Source organism: Lepidochelys kempii, chromosome 7, assembly GCF_965140285.1.
Source record: "Lepidochelys kempii isolate rLepKem1 chromosome 7, rLepKem1.hap1, whole genome shotgun sequence".
NCBI classification, from domain to species: domain Eukaryota; kingdom Metazoa; phylum Chordata; order Testudines; family Cheloniidae; genus Lepidochelys; species Lepidochelys kempii.
This window is the reverse complement of record NC_136386.1, coordinates 70,896,399-70,909,527: the sequence shown is the minus strand read 5'-3', so window position 1 is coordinate 70,909,527 and position 13,129 is coordinate 70,896,399. Positions and strand designations below refer to the sequence as shown.

Here is a 13,129-nt window from a genome sequence, read left to right as displayed (position 1 = left end):
GGAAGCCAGCTACAAACCCATCTGAAACCCGTGGGTACATGCTCAGCACAGCAGCTGCCCATGCTATGATGGCTACAATACTATTTATACTTACGCTAGTTCTCGTCAAGCTACTGTGAGGGTACATAAGCAGGGGAATCACATCCCTAGCTTGTAGTGTAGACATAGTCTTACAGTGTACGTCAAAGAGCATCAGTTGACCCTATGATTTTACTTCTTTAACTAGATAGGTTGGTGCAAACTGCTTCCATGGGATGTTCCAAAGTCAGAAACCTAGTTTCTTCTCAGGAACCCCCTTGAATAGCCCCATATTTAGAACTACCCCCTATAAGAGCAGGAATTTCTAACTCGTTTACAGTATCTCTCTCATTACTGCTGGTCTAGTGTGGTCAATATTTAACTGCCAGTATTCCCATGATAGTTTGTTTAAATCAGATGTGTCTATTTTGACAGCTCTGCCAAAACTACAGTGTATGTCCCAAACACTCAGGGGGTTAAATGGAAGTGGAAAATTTGCTGTTGAACTTTCTGACGGGTCTGATCATCTCATAGGCCAAAACATATTTCGTTTCCCTTCCCCCAACAAATTAAGAAAGAGCTTTAAATGTCACTATCTTGCTGTGCAACAAATTACTCTGTATTTCTACAGAATAGTCCAATAAATAATTTATTACACACTCCAGCAAAAAGTGACAAGACTGAGAAAAGGCATTTTTATCCCTGATAGTGAGGAATTGAGAATGATAGGAAGGTTTGGAATCAGTGACCACAAGCACTTGAACCAAGCATGGTGAAGAATGTGACCACAAAATGCAGCAAAACAAGAGTACTGGACATCAGGAAAGAAGGTGATGGGGAATTAAGAGATCTACTGAGTAAGGTGCAGTAGCAGGAAGTTTTAAAATCCACAGGTGTTAAAAGAGGCCAGGAATTCCTAAAAGGCATTTTAATTAGGTTGACAACCCACAGTTTCTCTGATCAAGGTGAATGCAAGAATTTGGCCAGTTTGCTTCACAAAGGGCTATTCAAAATTGTGAGAGTTAAAGGAAATCTCTGAGTATAAAAAGTCTTGCAGGGTATGTAGACACAAACAACAAAAAGCTTTTTCTTCTGAGGATAAGAAAGGTGGAGCATTCTCTTTGCATGTCTCCACCTCTCTCTGTCACTTGCCTGGGCAAGGGTGGAATAGCAGGTGAGCATCTGTACTCCTTAAAATCGAGGGACCCCTAATGTGGCCACATAAGTGCAGAGGGCTCCCCAAAGTAGCTGCATTAAGAACAGACACAATCTGGCCCTTTATGAGTGAATGTTAAGGGTTAGGGGAGGGGGGCAGAATAAGGTGATTTTACAACTATATCATGGGAGACGTAGTAGTACTAGACAAGCAGTAGGATGGAATTTAAATCACTGGTGACTCAATAATAACGGCACTACTGAGTTCTTTAAATATGCCTTTAACAAAAAAAATCACAAAAGAAGTTTGAATGACTTGAAGGAGATAAGAATAACTATTGATAAATAACAAGTCAAATATTACAACACTTGGAAAATATATATAGATACACAAACTGATCCAGGTTCAAGACACCCAGGAATTAGCTGACTGTATTGTCGGAGGTTATTTTTGAAAAGTGACAGACAAATGGGAACGAAACAGGAAATAATAAATGTAGTAACACTGTTCAAACAAGAAAATTAGAGTAATCCTGGCCATTACTATCATATAAATCCAGACTATATCCCTAACAAAATAATGGAAGCAGTGTTAAGAGGAGAAAGCTCAACAAACACCTGGGGGGTAATAGAATCGAAAGCCATAAGTAGCAGGAGTTTATAAATAATAATTCTTCCCTAACAAACAAGATTGATGATTTGTTTGATAGAATTACAGAATTCGTCAATGCTGTTTAGTCTATGGGGGAGGAAAGGGGCAGACTTGCATAAAGAAAAAATGCATGTAATCTACTGGTAAATGGAGCTCTCCAAGTGTATTGCAGCTGCAAATCCACACTTATTCTCCCTTCTCCAGAGACATTATCGGAACATTTTCATTAAGCATTAAGAAACTGAGAAGTATAAAGTGGGGTAACTTCTGGAACATGTGGATCACAGGGTACTTGAGCCCCCCTCCCAACAGATTTAATACCAAATGTTCTGTAGCTCACATGCCTGGCACATGACTCCTACAATGTGGATCTGCCCAGGCAATACAACTCCACATATTGCTAGGTAGCCTTCCGTTCCTAGCTGTGGATATTCTCCTGAAGGGACACACAAAAATAAAGGATGTGAACAATCTGAATTCTAATGTTTCTACATTTCATACTATCAGCAATCCCTGTTGCTTTCTGAATATCATGTTGCTTAACTTGAGCATCTATTTCACATCTCATTAAATGACTGTAAAAGCAACCCTTCCATATGAATGTTTAATGAATTTAGGGGAACATCCCAAACCGCAATTTGAAACACGAATTCCAACTAGATAACATTTAGTTTAGGATGCAGCAAGAAACTGCATTACAAATGGAAAATATTTTGAAAGCAAACATCCAGAGTTTTTAACCTTCTTTGTGATTTTCATAATCAAGCTGTTCTAAAGAAATCTTTAATTGGCACGGAGGTGGGCTACCAGAAGGATTGAGATTTATTAATCCATATTTTCCTGCAACAGATGCAAATAGGATAAGTTAGGCTAGAGTGAAATGCAAGTTTGTAATCCATTTGAATGCTTGGTTCAAAATGAAATAGAGGGTCTACCTACAATAGTAATTTTTTTTCATTAACATAGTACCTCTCATTAACAGAAACCCAAAGTGCCTTTCTAAGTATAAACAATACAACCCTGATTTACCAATCTCCAATTTTAAAAAGGGGGGGTTGGCACCCCTGCACTGTAATTGGTCAAGCTCCTTTAAAGCCAGCCTCTTTGCAAAGTCAGCTGAGTACCACTAATTGTGTTCTGGACACCCAGAGTGCAACCTCTTCCAAAGGGAAGAGCGAGGATAGAATGTCTGGAAGAATCTGTGCATTGGGTTCACTTTACCCACGAATGAAATGTACCAATCTCTAGTTTAGCAGGCGGCAGATGTTTAACAGTGGCCTGAAATACCACAGCCATTTGACTTTATTAAACTCATAATCCTTACACAAACAGTGTCTACCTTACCCATTTCACAACTATTACAGAGAACAGGAGGGAAAATAATCTGGGTATAAAATTTGGAGTCACCAGACCCAGTTTAGAGAAGGAGGAGTTAAGTCTGGGAGCATTTGCTGGGAGGGAAGAGAGGAAGAGCTGGGTGAGGTAGGAAAGAGGGAGGTAGATTTTTGGGATCCACTCAAAGAGGTAGGCAAGGAGAAGACTTCAAAGATTTATAGAAGCACACTTTTGGGGGACATGTGAAAATCAAATATCCAAGCCTTTTGAGGTTGCCCCATTGTCAGTTAACAGGGTTCAGTAGTTGCTAAGTATCCCCAATGAACAATTCTCAGGGATGCCATGTAAGCACTTCTAATTTTTTGAAGGAGGGTGGATCTTCATCATCCATCTTTTGCCATGGCACAGGCTTCATCATACTCCCATTGAAGTCACTTTGACTTTTGCCTTTGACTTCAACGGGAGAAGGATCAGGGCAACAATATGCACTTAGGGGGCCAAATGCTCAGCCTAGCGCCCCGTCTAACCAGCTGAGCTGGGTCCTGGAGAGAAGTTTCTGGGCTGGGTGTGGAATCCTTCCCATCATCAACAGATTGTGAGCTGCTGAGGCAAAGTTCCATGGAGATTACTACAGCTCAGTGACTGAAATACTGCTGAATATACTTCTGTTTCCTCACGGGAATGCTCTGCCTCCCCATCAGTGTCCTGTTCCCAGTCCTTTCACACCAGAACCCCATTACAGCTTTTGAGGAGGAGGCAGGATTTGCCCCCTAAGAGTTGATATTTTGCACTTTCCCAGTTTTGGAACAAGTTTGAAAGTCTTTTTTTGTCGTTGTCGTTTTACTGTAATGGTTTATGAATATTTAATGAAGTGCCTTCCTGCACTAAGTCTTTCCAACAATAGAAACCATGATTACCCCGCAATGTTATGCTACATCCTTAACCGTGCAAGGTCATTCTATTTTTTTCTTCCTTAATGTCCTTGCTCCCAAAGGGAAAATGCATTAAAAGCAAGGCTAGAACATCTCCCTGCCAGCAGCACAAGATCTGGAAAACTGTGTGTTAATTACCATAATTGGTATTCACCATTCTGAACAGAGCTGTCTGGTAAGCAAACTTTGGCTGAAAACCATTGTTATTGTTTATTATTTCAAATCCCCCAAAACTGCAATCCTCAAACTACCACTTCAGCCATCATGACCATTATAAGGGACATATTAAGCATTATTATGACAACAATAGAATAGGACATTAGTGAAGCTTATGGTGTGTTTATCAAATGCTCAAAAGACACTAAATAATTATTTACAAAGTTGTAGCAAAATATATTTGACTGAATTAAAAACAAAGGGAAAGAGACAATATACATAGTAATATTCGAGACCTGGTGTATACAGCATATGTTCGAGCAAAGGATCACAAAAAACACTTTACAAACTTCACTTCACCTGCTAATGTGCTGGAAACACAGATGATAGCTATTCTGAATCAGCAACCTTCACTCTAGCTTTTGTTAGGGGGAATAAGAAATGGTTTCGTGTCAACCCGACCAAGACACATCTTTGCCATCGAGAAGCCAAGAGGAAATTAAACATCACCGGGGATGAAACCCTAGTGGCGACATTGGCCTGGACACTTTCCTTCAAAGTCCATGTAGAGAAGACAAAAGGGAAAGTTATCATCCATAACAACAACCTCTGAAAGTTGGTTACCTCAAAGTGGGGAGCCAGTCCAACTACTTTGCCAACCACGGCTATTGCCTTATGCTACTCCATAGTACAGTATGCCTGTCCAGTGTAGGAATGATCTGTCCATTCTAAGAAATTAGACCCTGTTTTAAATGATAGTTGTCATGGAATAATAGGATGTCTAAAGCGAACACCAAAGGACAGCCTGTACTTACTGGCTGTCATTGAACCACCTGATATCAGGAGGAAGGTAGCAAGCCAAAGGGAAAGATCACAGGAGATGGAAGATCCAAGGCATCCATTATATTGTCACACAGGAATAATCAAATGACTTAAATTGTGAAAGAATTTTATAACCAATGTTGTGCCTTTGGATACGACAGCTGGCAAGGCACGATGAGGTTATGGAATGAAAGACTATGCATTGTAGGATGCACTGAAATAGATCTGGAACCCCAAGAGGATCTTTCCAGAAAGGCCAGTACAGACTGGTCAACGAGGTGCTGCCTGAACTGCTTGCACAGGCAAACTAGCAGATCAAAGACTAATATATCAAATGGGGTGCACTCTAATGACAGGAATATATGCAAGATGCATACCATGGAACACCTGCTCATTTGCCAATTCTTTGGGGAGACCTGTATGAAGACCTCAATGAAGCAATACAAAGAGACATTGCTTGTGCACACTTCTGTGACAAGGACTCAAGAAGAAGAAGAAGGGGAAAAGTGAAGAGTAACTGAACCAGATGAAATTAAACCAGGAGGAAATTTGATAGGTATCATGAGTTGGAAGTAGGTCAGTTTACTGGCACTACTCTGCACAAAAAAGGAGCCATATCTTTAATGCACATTGTGTGATCACCCAAAAGTCCTCCCTTCAGCAATGGAGGTTCTGTCTAGACTTGTATTCAATCTGCATTTGCTGCACTGGTTCTAAACAGTTTTATATTGTTTAAGGCTAACTTAATCTAAACAAAGTTGATCCTATCTCCTCTGCTTAGCCAAACTATATATGAAGTAAGTTAGCACGAACTGGTTAAAAATGAGCATCATATTCACAATTATGAGACAGGTGCTTAGATGTTGAATTGGTGCTCTGTATCACCCAGGCAACACAAAAACAACTAGAGTGTATTGATGAATCTGGACCCATATTTTAGGACCTTATTCAAAGTCCATGGAGGTCACTGAAAAGATTTCCATTGACTTCACTGGGCTTTGGATCAGGCCTTTGAACCAGTTCAGCAAACAAGTTTCAGCCAAAGCATGGATGAGGCTACAGTATGAGCTTAGCAACCTGTGGGGAGGGTTGTTTTAACATTGTTTTAATATTGACTCAGAGGTACAAATGTTTTTCCCTATTTCCTGCTGCATCTCAGTTTTGGGGGGGGGAATCTGGCTAGACTAAAACCCCGCAAATCTTATAAGGTCTGACAAACCCTCAGCTGGAACGGATGTGGAAGGTGAGAGGTTAAGAGGTAACCTTAATTTATTGAATACTGAATTGTGATCCATGATGAAAGCCTATTGTTTCTTTCATCTATCACAAAGAAAAAGAAACAAATCCACTACTGTGGTAAAATGAATCTTAACAGTATTTGAGAGAGAGATAGGATTCTCATTTATGGGTTTTACATTTCATTGTCTTGGTACATCTGTTCAGCAGAGTGTAAATTGCATTTTGTATGACGATTTCTTAGATTCACAAATAAAATACAAACTCCAAAAGATTTAAGCATTTGGAGAGGCTTTAATGCATCTCATGTGATTGCCCATTATGCTGTAATTCTGGGTATGCTAGCAGGGTCTTTGTTCCCTTATTCCAATGTCTTTGTTCCTTTCTTCGCATATCTTTGCTTATTAAAAGTGGACAGTACTAATAGTGTGCGATTTGTGGGAAGTGGGCGGGGGGAGGAAGGGGGAAGACATCCTTTGGAAAGTGACTAGGAATGGAAGATAAATACTTTGGGATTTACCACACATGATTTCCTTGTTTCAATCTTTGTTTGTTTTATATATCTGATGCTTGTGGGATTGCATGTAAAATTACATGTCACTGGATTCAGATGATAGCTATGTACAATCCTATTTATGGACAACTAACCTCTTTTGGTTGTGGTCTAATATTATTTCATCTAAGGTCAAGTTCACAGAATGATCTGGAGTTTCTTCATTGGAGCATCATCTTTCTATTTTTTTTATTTGGCCTACATGCATACATTAGTTCCAGCTTTTGGAATTATTTAGAAACTGGAGTTTACAACAACAAATCCATAAAATCTTCATATGCCGAACAATTTGATTCTTAATACATTATACCTAACAGTTTAAAATCAGTTGAAAGTAAACTAAAATATCTTTTCCCCATTCTTCTACCAATCATGGGTGTGAACTAAGGTTCACAGTAATAGCAATATGAAAGTCTGATGCTATCGACACCACAAACTCAGCCAGACAATTAAGTATTGCAGTTGGCAAAATTACTTACATTTTGCAGCTGGACTCGGCTTTGTGCCATGGTTTCTGATTTTGCCATCATGCTGGAAGCATTAAGGCTATAGGTTTTCCCATTCTCTGACTCTTTCAGCTGTTCCTGAATTTGTTTAGTTTGTTTCCTGCAGGCAGAAATACAGTTCGTATAGAAATGCACTTGTTTTCTCCATTACAATAACTATGATACTCTTATAGCCATGCTCCCTCACCCCCAGCCCCCGCCTCATCTTGTCTTTCATCAGTGATTCTAAGAACTTTAGGTAATTAAAATCAGATAGCTCCTAGTGGATTAACAAACATGTCAATCTGGTAGTTAATCTACCAGTGTCTCCATATATTTCAATGCAGCAAACATTATCCAATTAAGTTTAAAGCAGGGAAGAAAACGGATCCTGATTTTAAATGTATATAAATGTATAAAAGTATATTATAATACTGCATGATAATATTAAACTAGATACTGGTATTGTAGTATTTTTTTAAAAAATAGACATCCACTGTGCATTCAACATAGCTCACAAATAGCTTTGAAAGACTGAAGAACATGTTTTCATTTGTAGCAGAGATTTTTGGCCAAGAAACCACTGCTACTGCCGATTTATTATGAAAACTGCTATAGGATCTTTGACTTTTACCTGAAAAGCATTATAGATTTGATCCTGGTTTAATGACTTTAACAGTCCAGTTTTTCCCATACACCCAGGAAAAGCACTGGGTATGAGCCCAACTGGCAACAAGACAAACTCTTGGGTGGGACTTAAACTTACAACCCTATGTGCTAGAGATGCAGGACGCTACTAGCTGAGCCATAATGACAAGCAATGTTCAGCATACAATTACAGATTTTATTACTGAATTTCTACATCTAGTGCCATACTGTACCATCAATCTGAGTCCTAAAAGTCAGTACATCACTGAGGATGGAATGCAATAATCTGCATTTTAAATATTTCTTTTATCTTTCGAATGCAGACAGCCCAGCTGGGCAATGATTATTAGCTGGACACATTTGGCCTTTTATCTCTGCGAGTGTTCATTCAGTCTTGATAAGCTACAGAGTGACTCCATCAGACTTTAAATTACCCATAAAAACTAATTACATTTTTTTTTTTGCTACAGAAAATAGTATACACAGCTGCAGGCAGCATTCTATGGGTGGCCTTACAACGCCTACATTGAGACAGCTATGCCGGCATAGGCCCCTTGTGCAGATGCAGTTGACACCAACAGAAGGAGTTTTTTTCTGCCAGTGTAGGAACACCACCTCCCCCAACAATGTTAGCAACATTAACAGAAGCTCTCTTCCATCAACAGAGCTGCGTCTACACTGGGGTTTTGTCAGCACAGCTGTGTTAGTCAGGGGTGTGTTTTTCCACATCCCTGACAGTCGTGGCTAAGTTGACATAATGTTTAAGTGTAGACCAAGCCTGTCTAAGAGCAAGAACCATCCTTCACACCAGCAATAGCTTTGTGACAGCAGCTGACTGTAACCCCAAATTTGGAAGAAGCTAAGTATTTTCAGTAAGGTGCTGAACTGAAATAGAAAACCCAGAGGGGAGGAAATACGATTTTCTTCCCTTTTTGTGTTGAAATATGATGTTTCAATGAAAAACTCCATCACATTTCGAAAATGTTCCACAAATCTAGTACTCAGTGCCCTCGGATGCCAACACTTTACATTAAAGGTTCAGTTTTAAATAGCGTACAAAGGGTTAAAAATTTATTAACAGACACTATAAACATTTTACAAATGTGAGTAGTATGTGTGGTAGGTAATTTAAGCTCATTAGTAGAAGAGGTTATAAACCTGGGTTTCCCATACAGTGAGAATTTTTGAGACTTTGACATTTTTACCATCCCAAATGGGATGAAAAGTTGAAATCTCAATCTTTTTTACAAACTGAAAATCTGAAAAAAATTCAGACCGGATCAATCATAATGTTTTGATCAATTCTAAATGTTTCATTTCTATTTTGACCTTTTTCATTTGTTTTTCTTTTACTTCATTTCCCAAACAAAAAGTTGTATTGAACCAAAAAAATGGAAGTTTTTAATTTTGATAACATCAAAATGGGATGGTCCAATGATTTTGAATTTTTTTTTCAAAAAAATTTCAAAACAGAATTTTCATGAAAACCAACCCTTTCCTACAAATGATTTGGATTTTGATGAATCAACATATTCCAATGGACAAGCATTTCAATTTCTTACAAGCCAGGGTCAGGGTCACCTACTCGCTTGTTGGACTCTATAACCATCAATAAACCATTTATTAAAACATCAATATGATTTGTTAACTTTTTATAAACTATTTATAAATATACTCATATATTTATAGTCATATAAAATGTGACCTAAATAATGATAGCCAAACCACTTACCAAAAGTAGCACAATATGATTAAACTTTTGGATAAAAACATATAATTGTAATAATAATAAACAAAAATAATAAAATTTTCATTTTTATATTTACAGAGAGAGAAAGAAAGAAAATCTGGTGCTTTCTTTCTGTATGGCCATGTTTCTTCACTCTCAGTTATCTAAACACACAGGGATATTCAGCTAAGCTCTTGTAACATTTAACATTTGGAATAAACTTAATTGAGAGTCTAAAGCTTATTCACCAATCAAAAATTCTCTACTATTTGACATTTTCATCCTATTTTATGGATATGGAACCTAGAGTTAATTATGGGTTTGTGTATATTAAATTCCAGTAACAAGTTGTAAGATGTACTAGAAATTATAAAACCCAGAAACAGCTGGCCTTGGTTGGTTACTACTTAAAAGTCATTAGACAATTAAAATATTTATTTTTAAGTTTTTATTTGCAAAACAAATGGGTCTTCTTTCTATTTTTCAGATGTTCTGCTAATAGACGGTATAAACTGCTGTTATTTCTGCCCTTCCGTAAGAAATGATCATTCAAATCATTAGTGTCCTTACAAATCAAAATGCTACAGAACAGTCCAGGTTCTGTTTGCAGTAGTCTCCCTCTATGTTTAACCCTTAAAATACTTCTCTGATAACCCCCAAATGAAGACTTGGAAGGACAGATTGGCAAATGAGAGTCCTTTAATTCTTCTGGCAATGTATTTTAAAGATTTTGTTTTGTTTTTAAATATCTATATTGAAAATACATGGAGAAATATCATATGAGGCCAGCAGCAGGAACTGTGTAATAGTCAGGTTAAGTAACTCTAGATTTTATTCAAGGAAATATTATTTTTTCTAACACTATCAGAGATTCTCTGAGACATAAGAGGTGAGGTAGTATCTTTTTATAAGACCTACTTCTATTGGTAAAAGAGACAAACTATTGAGCTTCACAGAGCTCTTCTTCAGGTCAGATCAGAAATTCTCTAACTTTTAGGGACATTTTAATTTTTTGGACATGCCATATTTAAATCTAAATATTACCCTACATATAATGATATATGGTCCTAGGGCTCTGAATGTGTGGGGAGGGCAAAACAAGGGAGCGCCTCTGCTGTGTCTGGGAATGACCCTTTCAGAGGAGGGGGTCCCTTGGGTTACCACTAATGGAGGTGAAGCTGACAGTGTGACTTCAACAGAGCCAGGCGACCAGGGAGTAAGAACAGATCCACAGGAAGTGAAGAATCAGGGTGTTGGCTGCTTCCATGTATATGTCCCTGTAGCTAGAGTGGATCCTCCAGGATATGCTGGTTTTGGAGGAAGGAGTCAAATCCACAGTGCTTCCAGCCATCAAGGGAAGAGTTTGGACAACACTCTGCAAGGACTCCAAAACATACAGGGCTCCATCCAGCTTCTCCAACTCTGACCAGGTCTTTGGGGAATTAGGGATGGCACTCTGGCTGGTGGGCTTGGTTTGTTTGTGTGGTGTATAAGGCCTCTGGGAAATGAGACTGTAGATAGACACACCATTTACATAGGATTTACAACAACAAATTCCATGTAAGGTATATAAGGGCCCCACTGGAGCAACTTGCTCTGGACACCAACGAAGAATTAAGTTCATTCACCTGCAATCAGCAGTAACAGTACTATTCCATCTTCCCAATTCTCTCCAAACTTCAGATCCCAGATCCAGGCACAGACACCTGTTCCTTCCCCATCCCAGCTTTGCCCTTCCCAATCTCCTGAATCATGATTCAGATTCGCAAGTCTGTGGACAAACTGTAACAACCACAGCTCCCACACATAAGTCACCATCCCCGCTCTTCCCCATGAACTGTAATGGATTGGAGTGCTGTCTGATCTAGATTCTCACCATCCTTCCACAGTGCTGCAAAGGGGCACACACACAGTTAACTAACTGTTTATGTGTTTTGTTTTGTTTTTTGAGGAGCGAGGCATGTTTCTTTCATTGTTCCCATTGGCTGTATGTATGTCCTTCCAACTCAGCATTTAATTCCTCTTTCGCTCAGCATCCATTCCATGATTGAGCTGAATTCTCAATCCCACCTTGGAGGGATGGCAATTCCTTGCAGATCTGAAATACGAGCTAAACCTTGCTTTCTATGGCAAAGCTACATGCACTCACAATTTTCACTAGGAAAAAGTTCCATATGAAAAGAGGAGCTGGGAGAGAAAAGTTCCATTTCTTCTCCCACTATATCCATCTGACCAACACTACATTCAGACTTTGGGTTCAAGGCGTACTTTGGAAAAATTAAGGTAGCAAATCAGAGTGAATGGGCTTTGATGAAATTTGAACCAACCTCAGCCTTCACCTGAAACTCAAACCAAAACTTTCTTGAGGTTTGAAAAACCTTTATTAATCTTTACTATTATTATTTTTTCTATTTTCATACAATGCTTGTGCACTTCCTGATTTCATCTGAAAACAGAAATGACAAAACATCATAAAGGAGGCAGTTTTGATGAGATTTTGCAAACACAAGAGGTTTAGATAAGCATCCAGGTACATGCTCTGAGGTGGTTACAACTTAAATTAGACACACAACAAACAATATTAAAAGATGATGGTCGAGAGGGGAGGAGAGAAAAAAATTAAACAATGGAAAAGAGAATACAGCTGTTTGGAAAGCATTTTATTAGCAGGGATGGACATTGTATAGGCTACTTTTATATATTTTCTTGCTTGTTACTATGTTATTTAGTTAGATGAACTGTTCACAAACTATTGTCCACAGAATGCTCGTGATCTATCGACACTTGTTGGTGGGCTGCGAAGATGTAGCTGTATATGTCTGCTAATTATGCTCCTTGTTTCCAGCTGACAGAAACAGAAGGGGAGTGAAGGGAAGGGAGATTAAATGAATCACAAAAGGAGGCAGTATGATTAACCTTTTTTCTTCTCCAAAAGGACAAAACATTTATTACCCTATAATATTGCACTAGATTTACATTGGTGTAACTGAAATCAGAATATTGCTATAAACATCTTAATACTGAAAATTCAAGGAAGAGAGCATTTCCTGCTACTTCAAGGGAGACAAAGTTTGTTCTTTACTGATATTGGAAAAAAGAACATGTAGCACTTGTAAAGCCTAATTTTGTGTGTAGACCCGGATACAGGGCCTTCTGAGATCACCATGGAGAAACTTGCTGTTCTGGACTCTCTTTAAAGACATTACCAGTTTATAACATGCTGGAAAGCCATGGAATAAGACAGACTAGACAACAAACATGAAAGATGAAGGCTCTTACTTTGTTTTGAAGTAGAACGCAGCACAGAGCATTCCCACTATGACTATGCCAAAGACGATACAGGAAATAGACAGCACCTGGCGTTGGTACACCTCTTCACTCTCTGTGGATAGTAAAATTGAGAATTAT

The 13,129-nt window shown here is 38.6% G+C and overlaps 1 protein-coding gene across 1 annotated transcript in view; it reads right to left on the bottom strand.

Moving 5' to 3' along the window:
* The window catches only part of NRG3 (neuregulin 3), a 919,092-nt gene that overhangs the window by 42,935 nt on the left and 863,028 nt on the right, over nt 1-13,129 (bottom strand). The window contains exons 5-6 of the mRNA XM_073353289.2: nt 13,001-13,103; nt 7,339-7,465 (exon numbers count right to left, since the gene is read on the bottom strand). Coding sequence (XP_073209390.1) covers nt 7,339-7,465; nt 13,001-13,103 — 230 coding nt within the window. The remainder of the gene's footprint in view (nt 1-7,338; nt 7,466-13,000; nt 13,104-13,129) is intronic.